Consider the following 16,191-nt stretch of genomic DNA (forward strand, 5'->3'; position numbering starts at 1 on the left):
CCTAAAATTGGTAGTAATTGTTTCCCTGTAAAATGCAGAATTTCTTTTATTGCTATTAAACCAAAAACAAGTTTAACCTTTAAGAAAGACATGGACACTCAGCTTTTATTTCTCCCTAAAAGTTTTAATAACTGAAAACATTTGGACATTGTTTTCCTTTATTTGCAGCATATTTTTAAAACTATTTTTTTAGGTCAAGTGAAAAAGCGTGAGTACATGATCATAACCCCCACCCCCCAAATAAAATTAAGGGATTTTGTGTGGGGGTGGTTGGCTTTAATACCATGTGATGTGAAATACTGTATCAAACTATGTAGCTCCACATTTCCCTTTTCTTTAGTGGTATTGACCATTTGTTGGTGTTCCAGATCAAATAGACGAAATGTACTTGAGTGGACATCCTGGAATGCAAGCAAAACTGTAAATCATTTTTGCTGCTGTTTATCGGAAAATTGTTTTGTACAATACGGTTGAGAATTGGTTGCAATGCAGTGATAAACCATCAGATAGTACCCGAATTACAGAATTAGTAATCAACACAAGCCATTATCCAAACTGCTTATCCTCACGAACAAGTAACACACTATTCTAAATGTAATTCAGTAGAAATAATTTACTGATCTCAAAAACGGCACTGCACAACTACTAGTTGAGGTTTGAGTCACTTCATTAGAGCACTTGAATGTAGTTTTTAGGCACTAAGGCCCGTTGACCCCTCAGGTCACCCAGGAACCATTCATCATCCATAGACTCCAGATTGGTGATGACGTCTCCGACCTGTAAAGGAGCCAAATGTACCATGTCAGGTGGATGCTGATTCCTGAATACACAATTTTTAAACATACTTAAAAAAAGAAAAACCTGCAAAGAGAGCTCCTCATCGCAGTCTGAAGTGTAGTCATACATGGCCCTTCCCTTCATTCCACCATTATTAGTAGACCACTTTGAACTCTCCACAAAAGCCTTGGGAAAGATTCCTTCTTTGCCGTTGAGCCTTCCGCAACTCCACTCGTCATCGATGTGCCTGGTGATGAGAATGCGGTCGCCCCGCTTGAAGGACAGCTCATCCTCCGCCTTGGCGTCAAAGCCATGTCGAGCCAGCGCCCACTCTACAGAGGACTGAGGGGGCAACACGACAAAGTGTATTAACACCAGTCCGTAATGATACTTCTCTGTACAGTCGTGTCTTCCTCTATTAGCTTTAGTGAAATGAATAGAAATGCCATTAATCCAATTCAGCCTCCCACCCCAAAAAAATGTTGGTATTTTTTGCGATTTAATAAGGAAAAAATAATACTCTATTCTGTCCTTTATATAAAAAAAAAAGTAATGATAGCATAATTAATGTAAAGAAATAAACTTAACAGTTGTGCATCCTGATTTAATTTAATACTACAATCCAATTCAGTGCGATGATCCTTCTGATGTACTCACTTTGGCCACCAGGACTCAGAGGCAGTACTGTATAATGCAATCATGCAGACAGAAACGAAGTAGAACAGACTTTCTGCTACTACCACAAACTTATACATTTTGAGTGGCACTCACAGATATACCCAAGAAAAAATGTATATAATCGCATATAAACATTTTTTGTATATAATCGCATTTTAATTGATGATATGTGCATGGATCACTTTTCCAAAACTTCTTCGCACAACCGTACGCCACACAACTGCGGCATTTTTGCCATAGAGAGAGAAAATAAAATGAAAACGCTGCAGAGAAATCAATATCTTAAAGTTAGGCGCGCTTAGCAAAATTCAGTGCTAGATGGCGGCTTCACTTCTTCCTACAGTAAGTACTGTAATAATAAAAAAAATTATAGAGGATAAAGGATATATGTCAGTGAGTATTGTTATGTTATTTACGTACGTGTTACATTGTGCTAAAAAATCCATCAATGTTAACCATTAACATCTAGGATTTTCAATTAAGGCGGCACGGTGACCGACGGATTAGCACGTCCGCCTCACATTGCAGAGGTGCAGGGTTCGATTCCATCTCCGGCCTTCCTGGTGCCGCCCCCCCCCCCCCTCCCCCTGCATCGAAGGCGTGTGTGTGGAGAGGGTCCACACGTTCAAGTTCCTGGGAGTACAGATCTCCGATGACCTTTCTTGGACACACAACACCACAGCAGTGGTAAAGAAGGTCCACCAGCGTCTGCACTTCCTGAGAGTCCTCAGGAAATTCAACCTGGACAGGAAGCTGCTGCTGGCCTTCTACCACTCGTCCATCAAGAGCCTGCTGACGTACTGTGTCTCCACCTGGTACAGCGGCTGCACTGAGGCGGACAGAGTGAGGCTCCAGAGGACGGTCAAAACAGCGCAAAGGATTATTGGCTGCCCTCTCCCCTCACTGTCGGACGTCTACACCGCCCGGTGCCTCAGCAGGGCTCTCAACATCGTCAAAGACAATACCCACCCAAACACACCTGTTGGACCTGATGCCCTCTGGCAGGCGCTACAGGTGCATCAAATCAAGGACCAATAGACTGAGAAACAGTTTCTTTCCAAGAGCCATCTCCATTCTAAACTCACACACACACACACACACACACACACCCCCCCCCCCCCCCCCCCCACACACACACACACACACACACGACCACCCTTACCTTGCAGAACAGCATCGTGATGTGTTTTTATATACCCTATTCAGTATTATTTTCCATTGCACTAACTATTCTCTTATTTATCTAATTTATATATTTATTTGAATTATTGTTGTATTGCACTGGAGAGGGGAGCTCTCTAATCTCGTTGCACACTTGAGTACAATGACAATAAAGGGATTTCTGATTCTGATTCTGATTTTCTTCCCGTGCCTGCGTGGGTTTCCTTCGGGTACTCCAGTTTCCTCCCACATTGCAAAAACATGCATGGTAGGCCAATTGAATACTCTAAAATTGCCCCTTGGTATGAGTGTGAGCGCCGATAGGTTTTTGTCTTTGTGTGCCCTGAGATTGTCTGGCATCCAGTTCAGGGTGTACCCCGCCTACTGCCTAAAGACAGCTGGGATAGGCGCCATCACCCCCTGCAACCCTTGTGAGGTGCAGCGGTACAGATAATGGATGGATGGATGGATAATATTTTGACCCTGTTGATAGTTCCGAGAGGTAGAGATACACATTTAAAACTTTTCTTTGTATTTGGTTTATGAAAGCCTTTTGCATCAGAGCCTTTCATACAAATTCCAATTCAATTATACGGTCTGTTCGCATTAAGTCAATGGGTCAATCTAGCTTCATTCTATTTTGGTTGATTTAAATATACAACGTGTCATTTTACTTTGTTTATTTTGGTGATAAACATTAAGTGGCAGTGGCATTAAACAGCTTGAAGCCTCTATGATGAATTGTTCACTACATGCCAAACTGCTGCCTATTGGGTAATTGAGTGTACTTCTAGCACACAGTGCCTGTGTCTCAAGTTTGGGCTTGCAAGTCAAAGAAAAAAAAACAGGCAAATGACCGATTGTATCTAAAAAAACAAACAAACAAAAAAACTAAATAGAAATTGAGTCACTCATACACACCACGAGGCACCACCATAAAAATAAATGTGGGCTACCTGAGCCGGTTTTACCACTTCTGGCTGATGACTGGCCATGCCTGTGGAAAAAGTGACACAGAATTCAAACGTAACATACCTGGGAAACTCTGAATAATACACATAGACAGGACAACAATGGATGCAATTACTTCTCAATAACAATTTAGTTGACTTTGCTTTTGTTTAATTTCGTGCGGTTTTTTTTTGTTATTTTGTGCGATTTTGAAATAATTCCAACTATATAAATCAACATTAACAAGTTACGCAGTTAATGAAAAAATTTTATTTTTTAGGTCAATAGAATTTAGGCTAAAATTTGGAAATGATAGGTCTAAGAAATTCCACCAAGTCGGCCCAGAAAACAGGCGAGCCGGATCCCTGAGCAACTCTGATGTCATTTTCAGCCTTGTTTAAATTGGTGATGGCACATAGAACATATTATTGCAAATATTTTGGGGGGGTTGACTTAAAAACGTAAAAACAGCGCCAAATTGTTTATTAGTGTGCATTATTTCTTACCTGGTAATGCAACCCTGTTGGGATTAGTCCGACCCTGCTGCCAAGTGCGCGGTGGCGGCAGATCTTCAATGACTTCCACAAAATTGAGAGGGAAAACACCGGAAGCGGGGCCCAACTGCCCGCGGGCCCACTCGTCCCCCGCATAAGCCTCCAGCTGGATCACGTCGCCCTCCATGAACGATAACTCCTCGCCGCTCTCGCCCGTGAAATCAAACCGAGCCTTGCATCTGGGACCACTTAAAAAAAAAAATAATAATAATTTGTATTGTTTGTGGGAACAAATGTATGGTGGATATAAAAAGTCTACACACCCCTCTTCAAATGTCAGAAAGTGCATGTAAAAAAATACCACTAAGATCATTTGGGTGCACTTTGCAAGTACCCTCTTATAACTGGAAATGTAGCTGTATTCAACAGTAACCATCCACACGCAAACTCATGTTTAATGGGAGCCTGCACACACCTGTCAAAGTGCCTCTCATTAACCCCAAATAGTATTATTCATTCCTTCATTTTTTTTATCACAAAAACTAGCATTTAAACAGTGAGGTAAAAAAATCATAAAAATGTATTTTTATGCAGCTGTGAGCAAGTTGAGGCGTTAAAAAAATACTGACATAGTGTACAATATGATGAGTTACATACTGTGTTTTGTGCGTGTACGTTTAAGCCATGAAGGTGTCAGAGCATACAAAATACATCGACAAAGGATAAAAGACATACTAGAAGTAAAAAATACTGGATCCAAAAAAAGGAGGACACAGGTATTAAAACATTTCTTTAAAGAAAATAAAACTTACGTGACTTTCGCAGGAAGTGATTTGGATTTCTTCTCGGGAGCAAGTTTTGGTGGTGCATCCGACTAATTGGATAAAGAGCACAATGATAATGCATTCGAATGACACTATTGACGAGAAGGATCACTTACTTACCAGCACTTTGACAAAGTTAACTGGGAAGTAACCAGTGGATTCTTTACAAGTCCCCCTGTACCATTCACTGTCCACACGCTCCACCATATTGATGATGTCTCCGGCCTTCAAGCCCAGCTCTCCTGGACCCTCTAATGGAACGAAAACAGTAGTTTTCTATGAAATTACAAATTCATATACAATCACGATGTATATTTAATTACATTTTTGATAATGCACAGGTCACCGTTTGTCAGAGTGTTATTTACGAGCAAGCAGTGAAAGCCGAATTTGTAGTCTTTTGCAGGATTTACCGAAAAACATTCAATACATTTTAGATGGATGGTTTAATTCCATTTCATTGGACACATCCTTATTATTTACAGAAAAACATCACAAAGTTATATTTCTTCATGTTTTGTCTTGAAATAATTCAAGCACGAAGCACATTGAGTTACGTTGTGTATGACTTGCGCCACATAAATAAAGCTGCATTGCCTTGCCTTTAAAATTTGAAATACATTCTTAAATATCATTTTCCCCTCCCACATGAACAACTTTATTTTCTTTGCATTCAAAAATTGAAGAGACAAGGTTTAACATTTTTTTTCCCTCCAAAAAAATGTAAATTACTTTTGTTCATGTTCTGGCTAAAAAGAAAAAAAAACCTCAAACCCAACAAAATATACCGTAAAATTAAAATAAAGCAACATGGACTGTGTGCTATCTTTTCAACTGTCTGGCTAGGTCTATCTCAAAACAAGCACCTATGCTGACAGATCCTACTCCAACCACCTCAAGCATTTAGTTACAAAACCTTTTATTGTTGCTCAAAATATCAATTGTCCATCAAAGAAACAGGTGCTACTAGGCTAATAAAGTTTGTCACCTGGAGTGAAGTCATGCAAGGCTTGAACGTTTAGTCCATTTTTTTGCTTGCCAGTAGGACCTGCAGCCTGCACAAACAACAACAGTCTCTGTTTTAATACGTCCAAGATCTTAGCCAGCATTAAAAGAACCTTCTGGAATGCATAAAGATCACCAGGCTTCCACTGCAACTGTTTTCAGTTCCGACTTGTTCTTCTGGCATTTACCATTCAGTTTTGTCTTCGGCAAGTTAAATACATGCTCAATCGGATTCAGCTCAGGGGAATGACTTGGCCTTGATTAACATTCATTGGAATTGTCTTTGCCTCAAAAAAAAAAAAATATTCACTTGCTTTCAGGTCACTGTCCATCAGCGCTTTGAAGCACCATCCAATGAGTTTCTAAGCATTTGGGTGAGCATGAGTAGATAATATTGCCGGAAATGCTTCAGAATTCCTTCCAGTTTTTGTCAGCAGCCTCATCATCAATAAATACAAGGGAACCAGTTCCATTGGCAGCCGACCGCATAATTTATAAAAAGCCCATCTCACCTGGAATGACAGTTCTCTGGTGTGGCTCCGGTGAGAGTCCGGGGCAGCGGATCCATACGGAAGCTAGCGGAAGGACACGCACACACACAAAAAAAAGACTTTGTCATTAAAAAACCAGTTCAAGCAACAGAGACATGCTTCTGTAGATCTTCTCACGGTGTATTTGTCATAGAGACTATGGCCCTGGACAGGTCTAGGAGGAAGTAGGAACGCTTTGGGGGGCTTGGTGGCCTGTACGCTGGGTGGCGGCGGTCGTCCCGGGCCGGGTTTGGCTGGAGGTGGGCGTGGCGGGAGCGCTTTTCTTATGTTTTGCTGCCTGAAGTGTGACCAAACGGCATCACTTAATTGTGAAATATAAATGTGAAAATAAGTGAGAGTTTTGCTTCTACTCACTGATTTGGCAGCGATGGAACCCGCTTGTCACTTAATAATCCCTGCAAAGAAACACAAGTATTTATACTCGGCTTAGCTTTTATGTTTTTCTGTTTGAAAACAGCAGGTCTTCACCCAGCCTAGCTACCGAGTCATTGGTAGAGAATTCTTAAAGACTGTCATAGCAACCATTCGATGACATTCCAGTCTAAACTGAAATGGATTCATCGATGAAGGTAGGGTTAATCTACTCAATCATCGTGATTTAAATCACAAGTTCAGAACATCTTATTAAATCCATACTTGTGTTGGGATGCTGGGTAAGGACTTTTGCTTGGGGACGGCTGTTGTGTTGAGGGTGCCTACAGGTTTCCGAGCAGGCAGCGGAGGAGGATTTCCCTGAAGACTCTCGGTGGCTGATGGGATATACCATCTGTTATGTTTCACAGTGCTTTGCGAGCATGCTTCCTATTTTAGGTAAGCGAGGCTCACCAATTTGGCTGGGGACTCTAATCGTGGTGGGCCTTCTTGTTACAGCTGGTCTCGCCTTGACAGGAGCGGGATCTGCGGTCATATAAAAACATTTGTTTTAATCACATGACAGCTAAGCAGCATCTTAGTTTTTGTTTTAATAGCACTGTCCCTGCTAACCTTATCATTGAGAGTATGGTAAAGTGTTTTGTTGTATTCAGAGTGCACTAGTTTGTCTAAAAACAATGCTATTTTGTTTAACCTTTTGGCGGGTGATACTGGTTGTAATGCTATTCGTGAAATGGGCTCAATTAACTACTTTCACAACCCGAGTTAATGGCGAGGTTAGATCAGATTATTTTGTGATCCTTTCACTTTGAGCACAGGTGTCAAACTCAAGGCCCAGGGGCCTGTTCTGGCCCCCAACCTCATTTTATGTGGCCCGCAAAGGGCAAATCATGTGTGTCAACTTCCTGTTTCTAGCACATTTTCTTAACTTTTAACAACATTTAGATATGAGATACTGCCGTTGGTACCAACCCACCATTTTTAAAATATCATAACATCCCTCTGAGTGAAACCATAACTACGATGTGGCCAGTCGACAAAAATAGAGTGCAGTAGAATTTGATTACCTGTACTTTACTTTAATAGAATAATTAAACACTCAAGCACAGGCTAACAGTCTAGCTAGCAGAATGATAAAATTCACAAAAAGGTGTTTGATCCATGAAACCTTACAAGTACATCTATGAAATTCTGGACTCTTCCAGTCTCTCTGTATCCCTTTTGCAATCTACTGAGTGACGACACAATCGAAGGTCAGCGGCCTCTTTCGTCTGAGATCATCCCATTGGAAGCCTTGCAATGCTTCAGAACGTTTGAACTCTTGTCTTGGTCTCACAATGTCAAAATGTGAATAGTGGGACTCAAATACCAATTTAAATTGAACCAGGAAATGTATCGGTCCATTTGTGGATGAATCACCTGTTGTAAATGTTGCCCTTCAAGCTCTTTGTTGGAGTGTGTTGATGTGCAAGTTGTGAAAATGTACTAAAATGTTGAACAGTTTGACAAATTTGGAAAGTATGAAACAAATTTCACCTGTAAAATGTTGAAGCACATTTTAGGTTCATCCTGAAATTTCACCCCAAAGCCAAATATGTCTAACGTTTAAACTACCAAAGTAAATTCCCCAAATTTCAAACTTGAATCACTTCCACTTCATTTCAAAATCAAAATTCGACTTACTTGCCAGAGAGTCGGAGTGATCGTCATCTCTGAGGATGACAGTGGAATTGTGGTTGTTGATGTTGAGGTTGTGCTTCAGCGGTTCCTTGGGTAGCTTCACTGGCGGTCTCGGTGGCAAAAGTGGCTCGTCATCGTGGATGCTGTAGTCCCTGGTTAACACTGCCGGGTGCGAGCGGTGCGGCGGTCCGCCCCTTGTGAGCAGGGTCTCCAATTCTTCTCGCACGGGATTTTCGGCGGGTTTCTGGGGCGGCTGAGGTTTGAAAACCGGTGTCTGATCCTGGCTTGATAAATTTTGATTGTCCTGAACCAATAGCGATCTGGACGCCAATGGCGGTTTAGTGGACATAGGTGGCTTCACGGGCTTTCTGGGAAGAGGCTGTGGTCTGATCGCTTCAGAGGCACTCCCTTGCTCAGGGGCAAGCTGGCTCTCGAAGGCTTGGATCCTGGCCTGGATGTTTCGCTGATTGTTCATCTCGCCATGAACGTCTTCCTCCTGATTTGCTTGGTCTCCGTTCGGACTAAAAATGTCGAGCAGCTCCTTTAGATACTCGTTTGAAGAAATGTCCGCAGCATCTGTGGGGAGCTCATTATCTTCAAGTTTGACCAGTGTCTGAACCTTATCTCCTGTCGGTTTTCTGGATCTTATGCGAGGAAGTGGGACAGGTCTGAGTTCTAAGGCAGGAAGAGGAAAAGTTGTGACACTAGAACTTGGGTCAGGTTGCACAGCTGTCTCCCAGTAGACGGTGACCGATCTGTTGCAATGACCTCCTGAGTCACGTCTTTCCTGTGATTCGTGTGGACCGCTTTCAGAAGAACATTCCGGTCTGGGCAAGAATGGTCTTGGGGGTTTTTGTGGCTTTTTACCTGAAGTAGAATGACAATCAGTAAGAAACCTGATAAAAAAAAAAAAACAACCTCAATTCAATGGTTTCTAACCGGCTGATTTTTCCCCGACGGGGTCAGTCTGTGTGGAGCAGGTAATGGTGGTACACGGAGTAGAACGTCGGGGGGCTGCAGTGGGCCGAACAATGTGCTCCTCTCTCGTCTTTTCTTGAATCACCTGGTCATAGGACGGTGGGGGCTGAGTCGTGGAAAACAGAGACTTTAGCGTGACGATTTCTCGACTTGGTTTCATTTTGAATACCACGGAATCAACAGGCCCAAAGCCTCTCAACTTGAAATCAAACTGTACTTTTACTTCACTGGAATAGTTTAACACACTTGGGCTAGATTATACTGATCCTTGAAGTCTTAAAATATACTTTTTTTTCTCATTTAGTTTAAAAAAAAAAGACAATTCTTAGAAGTATGTGATCTTAAAAAAGCCACAAAAAACGATGTCATCTTTTTATTTCACATCATATAGAACATTTATCAGACTATAAAAGTATGATCAAATATTATCTAATTGGTTCCTTTTTATTTGTACTTGAGTTAAATATCATCAAGGTAGGTTGGTTACAGAGGATCCTCTCAATTTGAGCAGTTCTTAAATCGTACAATTTGCAATTCAAATTTGCCATGTTGCTCACGTGAAGTTTCTAAAGAGCCAAGTTTGACCAAACCTGGACGCCTGCCGACCAGCTGGATTGAGCGGCAGAGAAAGGGAAGACAACAGGCTTTGCTGAGGACCAGTTGTTGTCATCCAGAGGTTCCGCGGGGATGACAGTGATCTCTGGTTGCCTTCAAGAACATAACACACCATTCAGAATGCCAAACTCCACAAGGCATAATTTCAAATTACATAATCTAAAAAGTAGCTACTGCATTAGTCAAATTAAGGAATTTAAAGATTTTTTACATACCTTGTCTCTCTTGTCTTGTCACTCAAAGAGTTTTCCCTTGCTGAGAAGCAGAACAAAAAGACATGAAACTGTCATATTTTTAACACACCTGCACTGTACTACGTCTAAGACTAAGTGAGCACAAACTTACTTCGCTTAACAGCAGCTCGTATGGAAGACGAAGGCCCTGTGCTGTGGATGATTAAATAAATATAATCAATTCAACTAATTTAATCCAAATAATCACATCCAAAAACGACAAAAGACTGCAGCTCGATAAAAGATGCAGGCATTAAAAAAGAGAAATTAAAAAATTACAAGAACAGAGTTAAAAATACTCTCTGAAAGTGGCTAAAACACATTTGTGCCGCTTAGCCTGGAGAAATTCTTTGGTCATCTTCCACTCTTCCAATATTGAGCCTTTTTTTCCTCAGTTTTTTACCTTTTGGAGCCACCGTACTTTAAGCTTATGTTCAGTATTTTGCAGATGACCCAAAACAAGTCCCTTTACTTTGGTGGAAATGTGCACTGCTTTGATTATTTTAACACACTTAATAAAAATGTCAGTCTGACTTCAGCCATTATCAAATATACCACTGCGCTACACTCTACATTTTCTTCAATCTTTTGAAACACTGTTCTCATAATCATGATACTACTAGACATACCAGCAAGTGTAGTCACAAAGTAGCACTCAAACAAACAAACCCCAAAGCCAATGAAACAGCACAAAATATCTTTCTTGATGGAGGTTCATGCATGACTCGGATAGGCCTCACATCGTTACAACTTACTTGCAATGCAAAAGATCTGCTTTGCTTTTGTCAAGATGATCTGTGAAGATGAACAGAGAGTTGACATTTTTATGAATGATGCGATGCCTTGTGTTGTTGGAAATGAATTACTGCCTGTAAAGAGACACAAACGTGTAATCCTGTGACGTCCTGTGACTAGCTCGCTGCTAAAATGAAACATCAACAAAACAATTGAACGTGAAAGGATGGCTCTCAATGATGTGAATGTCAGACATTCAAAGTATTCACTCTAATGATAAGATGCTTCTTTATGAATGCTCAAAGTACAAGACCTGGATTCCGCCCAAAATATCCACTATAAACAAAATGTCTGCCTTCCTGTTAAATTTTGTGCCCTTGAGATTTTATCCTCCATCCACCCATTTTTGTGTGTGATCTGTCAAACTTGTGACGGGCGCTATATCCATTCATCCAGTCAGCAGCAGCAGCCAATTATTATTATAATTATAATATTGTCCAGCCTCAAATTCCATAGAGTAGAATTCCAGGTGGCCACCAATGTGGCGGTCACGCCAATGTGACAAAAAATGGTTTACTTCTTTTCAATATGGCATCATTATGTCATTATGTATGTTTTTACAAAGTATACTATTATGGAGTTCTATACTTCCTGATTAAAAGACATAAAACTGCGTTTTTGTTGTTTTGGGGTAAGGCTGGAACAGATGAATGGAATCTTCATTCATTTCAACTGGAAAAGATCATTTGAGAGTGGTCGCGGAACAAATCAAACTCTTATCTCAAAGTATCAGGGAGTTTAACATTCGTCAGAAAATGGCGGTGACATAGAAAAAAAAATATTGCAGCACATGAGGTTGAAACCATCATGTCATTGTTATCAGCCCGTAGTTATCGGAACGCACAAAGGAAGTCCGCCATCATCTGTTCTTGGAAATGTACTCAGACTCGCAAACAGTGACAAGACAACATGTTCTATAAATTAACTTTCTTTACAGCATGAATCTTTTGTTTGTCACCTCACTTATTTCATCTTAAATTTCAATAATCAGAAATGTTCATTTGCAAAGTGAGAGAAAGAATTCAATATGTATCTACTTTCTATAGCTGGTGCTATAAATAAGAAAACTCTTCAAATTTTGAAATCGTGCTCCCATTTGAATGTTTTCAATGCTCCTTAATATTTATTTAATTCCCTATTATTTATTTATATATTTATTTATTTATAGTTTATGTATATTGTTGCCTGCTATCATGTTGTGCAGTCATTGAGATTAAAAAATACATTGATTCAAAAAAGGACCTAACTACCATCTAAAAAATTGATAGAGAAAGTACAAATGTCAAAATCAAAGCACTCGTGTGACATAAAGCAGACGCAACCATTTTGCTGAAGGCAAAATACTGTTGAAGTCAACCTAAAACGCACCTGTCACATCTGTTACTTGTTTCTCGCTTTTGCTTACCTTTCACAACAACACCAGCGTTCTTTCATTATTAGCCTGACAAGGCTTTTAAGAACACTTCCTTGTTTATACACAGAAGAATATCCTTTTACACCAATGTATGCACCACACCTTGCACCTTAAGGTGGGCTTACCTGCTGAGGAGCTACATGAAGTATGTCAAGTCCACCATTAAAAACATGTTTCCATTTATATGCTCTCCGTTGGATGACCTACTAAAACGGAATGGGTTTATGCCAATGCGTGTACGTGCGTCGTGTGCGTGTGCGTGTGCCTGCGTGTGTGCGCGTGTCAATGTGTGAGAAAAAAAAAAAGCCACACGCCCACAATCACCATGTTGGACCAATCACATTAGGTGGAATGCGGTTAGTCAAGAAGTGGAGCCAGTGTCACACGACAATGACCAAGTGGGAAAAGGTTTATCATCAAAAGATGAGGAAGTATAACATCAAATAGGGCGGGGGGGGTCACAATAACAATATTTTACTTGGAATTCAATTAAGTACAAGTGTAAAAAAGTAAATATTCAAGAATATCACCTGGTGAAAAAATTAAAAAATAAGAATAAAAAATTGCCAGAAAATGATTTTTTTTTTTTTTTTTTTTTTTTTTTACAAATCATGCTCCTCCCCCCAAAAAAAGTATGAAAAAACAAAAACACTTCCATTCAAGTTGAAATTGCACATTGACAAAAAAATTCTCACGAATGATTGTTTCACACCCCTCCCCAAAAAGTTATGAAAACTATACCGGGTATGGAAATCATGAAAAGATGAAAAACAAACAAACAATAACATTGTCGGAATTTTACAGCAATAATTCAACTATTGACCAAATTTGGCAAAAACGACACCGGAAAAAAATCTTGAAATTTCAAGAAAATTCATCCCAAAAAACAGTAAATTCTATACTTTACACCTCGAGCACATGACTTTTGTATGTAATTTAAATGAGGTTTACTGAAATGTAAAAAGTTGAATTAAATTCCACCCTGCTACAAAATAATCCAAACTTAATGAAATACAGTTGAGCTTTATTTGACCTCAAATCAAGCTGGTACAATGACTATTTTTGATTTGCAACGTTTCCGTATAATCCGAAAGACAAAAAAAGAACCATGATTCATGTTTATAATGTAACGTGTTGTGATGTTTTTGTGGAGTGGACTCTAGTGCACATGGTCTATGAAGCTGCTGAGGTCAGCGGAATACTCCCCCCCATCACAGCTGCGTCAGTGCCACTGCAACACATGCTGACATTGTCTACATGCTTTGGACCACAACAGGCGCACAGCAGCTGCCTCCTTAAACTCAAACATTTAATCTGAAAAATGTAAGAGCAGTTGTGCTTTGAGATGCGAGTGAATTTGATCCATGAATATACACGAAATAAAACCACTTGTATCTCAAATTCTCTTTCCCCATTGAATTGAATGGTAATGACATTAATCAGTACCATTATCTTTCATAAGGAAAATTGGAATATTATAAAATTGTAGAGTGACAATAAAATGTCAAAAATAAATAAAATTAAATGTTTTGTTCATCATGATTTAAAGCTGCAGTTCACAATTTATCAGGCTACTCCTTCTGGTGTGTCCACCGTGGCCACCGATAGGCAGTACAGTGTAAAGTCAAGTAGCCAGCCTACTTCTTCTTCTTCCACTACTACTGTAAGTGGTTCTGTAAAATACTGTAATATATATTTTTTTTATTGACATAACAAATATAGGCCTGTGTGTATTGTTATATTATCGATGTACCTGTTACATAGTTAGTGTTCAAATATTTCTTTCTTCTAAAACCACAATAATATACACTGTTAGCATGCCAATGCAGTATTACATTGTCGGTTAGCATTAAGGTAAGTAGAGATTCCATAAGGACAAAGCTATTTTATTTTTTGAATGCACCAAATGTAATTCTCTTTGTTTTACGTATATTGTGACATTAAACTTAACAGTGAGTTGGCATTAAACAGTTTGAAGCCACTGTTTTGATGAATTGTTCAGTCCTAATTATCATGAGTTGAGTTTAAGGGCAACATGCAATGCTGATAGCTTAAGGTTAAGGTCGCAAGTCAAAGCAAAAAAAAAATAGTCTGAATTACTTTTAACATATATCTAAAGGCATCATTGTATGTCAACACCAGTAGACATAATAATACATCAGTCAACTACTGTAATTATAATAAAGTTTGTAAGGCCAACCTACCTGTTGCTTGGTTGATGACATGATGAATTTCCCTCTGCTCCTCTTCTTCCCCACGCCTCACTTCAGCCATCATCCGTAATGTAGGATGAGAAACAAGTCATAGAGAGGAAAAATTTTAGATAATTAAGTATGTGTTCTCCTGGGATGGTGTGCAAGTGATTATGTGTCCACAGTGGTCCTGCCGACTGCAGCACTTTGTGTGGGTGGGACACAGCAAGCCCGTCAACATGGACCCCACCCCTCACTAAAATGAGGGGTGAGCACTGCATTAAAGGCTTGTTTTACATCAAAGTTTTAAAACACTATCAAATACCTCCTGCAACTGCAATACTACACACTGTCCATTACCACACCACATGATCCCTTATCAGATCATATTCAGTGATAACATACCATTCCATACCCTTATCTAGTCGAATCATAACATACTATACCTCTATACACCATACTGCACCAAACTGCTTCTATTCACCAACTGACCTTCTACTTCGTCATAGCGTAAAAGAACTGCCTCATGTTATCTGAACAATGGTAATAAGGTTTGGGGAGTAATTCGTATAATCACTGCAATTATATTTATACATACACTGTAGTACTAAAGAAGTGGTTCTTGTCCCACTAATTGTAGTTGGACTCTCTCTAGTGGTATGCAGTTGAATCAATGCCAAAATACATTTCAGCTGTGCTTAAATTTTAAGTTCAATAGATTTGCATTTAATCTTCAAGACTTTATTTTTAACATTTTATTTGTGTATGTGTATTAACCATTTATGTGCAAATGAACAATCCCACCACCACATATACTTTGACTTTATTTTCAATGTTTTTTTTCAGATTTTTTTCCTCTTGTAATTTTTGGGGTTTTTCTGTTTGGACAGTTCTTGTAGTGTTTCACCTTTAATCATTTTTTCCCTCGCTGGATGTTTCAACTGTCTGAAATTCTCGGGGGGCAATTTTAATCATTTTTTCTTGTAACATTAAATAATTTTATTATGATGTGAAGTTTTTCCACAATCAATTTCTACTGATTTTTCACATTGTGTTTACTTTATTATTGGAAAAATACGTATTTCTTCTTGTAATTTTACAAAATGTCCTCCTCTATTTCAGTGTTGGTCGTTATAGAGGCACTTGAACCTTTTTTAGGCCTATACTTGGTGTCAAAAGTATGAGAACCATTGTGCCATTTTTTATAGTTCACCACGTAAGAAAAAGCGGTTCGGTATTTTCTCATGCAGTAACTTCTTTGTCCAGCAGAGGGAAACAATTTACAACAACTGTATTACTTTGCATTGCTTCACTTTCTTGTTCAAAATTATTCCACAAAACCATGAAACAGCAACGTTTTGAGGAATATTACCAAAACTAAAATTAATTAATTTATATAATGTGTTGTCTTGAAAGGCAAAACTAAGAGAGGACGTCAATCATCCGAGTGGGCGGGACTAAGCGGTTTGCC

General features: G+C 39.5%; 1 protein-coding gene across 3 annotated transcripts; it reads right to left on the reverse strand.

Moving 5' to 3' along the window:
- Nucleotides 1-126: 126 nt before the first annotated feature.
- sh3d19 (SH3 domain containing 19) lies at nt 127-15,239 on the reverse strand. 3 transcript variants are annotated; one of them, XM_088302322.1, is made up of 20 exons: nt 15,167-15,239; nt 14,733-14,792; nt 11,075-11,114; nt 10,432-10,472; nt 10,302-10,341; nt 10,062-10,179; nt 9,433-9,556; nt 8,497-9,360; nt 7,267-7,338; nt 7,078-7,190; nt 6,796-6,836; nt 6,559-6,718; nt 6,403-6,465; nt 5,874-5,940; nt 5,006-5,136; nt 4,874-4,935; nt 4,074-4,309; nt 3,573-3,613; nt 862-1,119; nt 127-777 (listed from the first exon to the last, which is right to left on the reverse strand). In XM_088302322.1, the coding sequence occupies exons 1-20, from the start codon at nt 15,177-15,179 to the stop codon at nt 670-672; spliced, it is 2,652 nt and encodes an 883-aa protein (XP_088158448.1). In that variant the 5' UTR covers nt 15,180-15,239; the 3' UTR covers nt 127-669. The 3 variants fall into 3 exon arrangements, with proteins under 3 accessions (XP_088158448.1, XP_088158446.1, XP_088158447.1); XM_088302320.1 differs by having other exon boundaries at nt 128-777; nt 9,433-9,577; nt 15,167-15,236; XM_088302321.1 differs by lacking the exon at nt 15,167-15,239 and having other exon boundaries at nt 128-777; nt 9,433-9,577; nt 14,733-14,872.
- Between the last annotated feature and the right edge of the window lie 952 nt (nt 15,240-16,191).

The sequence above is a fragment of the Idiotropiscis lumnitzeri genome, chromosome 8 (assembly GCF_059441095.1).
Source record: "Idiotropiscis lumnitzeri isolate Australia: NSW breed Sydney's pygmy pipehorse chromosome 8, RoL_Ilum_1.0, whole genome shotgun sequence".
In the NCBI taxonomy this organism is placed as follows: Eukaryota; Metazoa; Chordata; class Actinopteri; order Syngnathiformes; family Syngnathidae; genus Idiotropiscis; species Idiotropiscis lumnitzeri.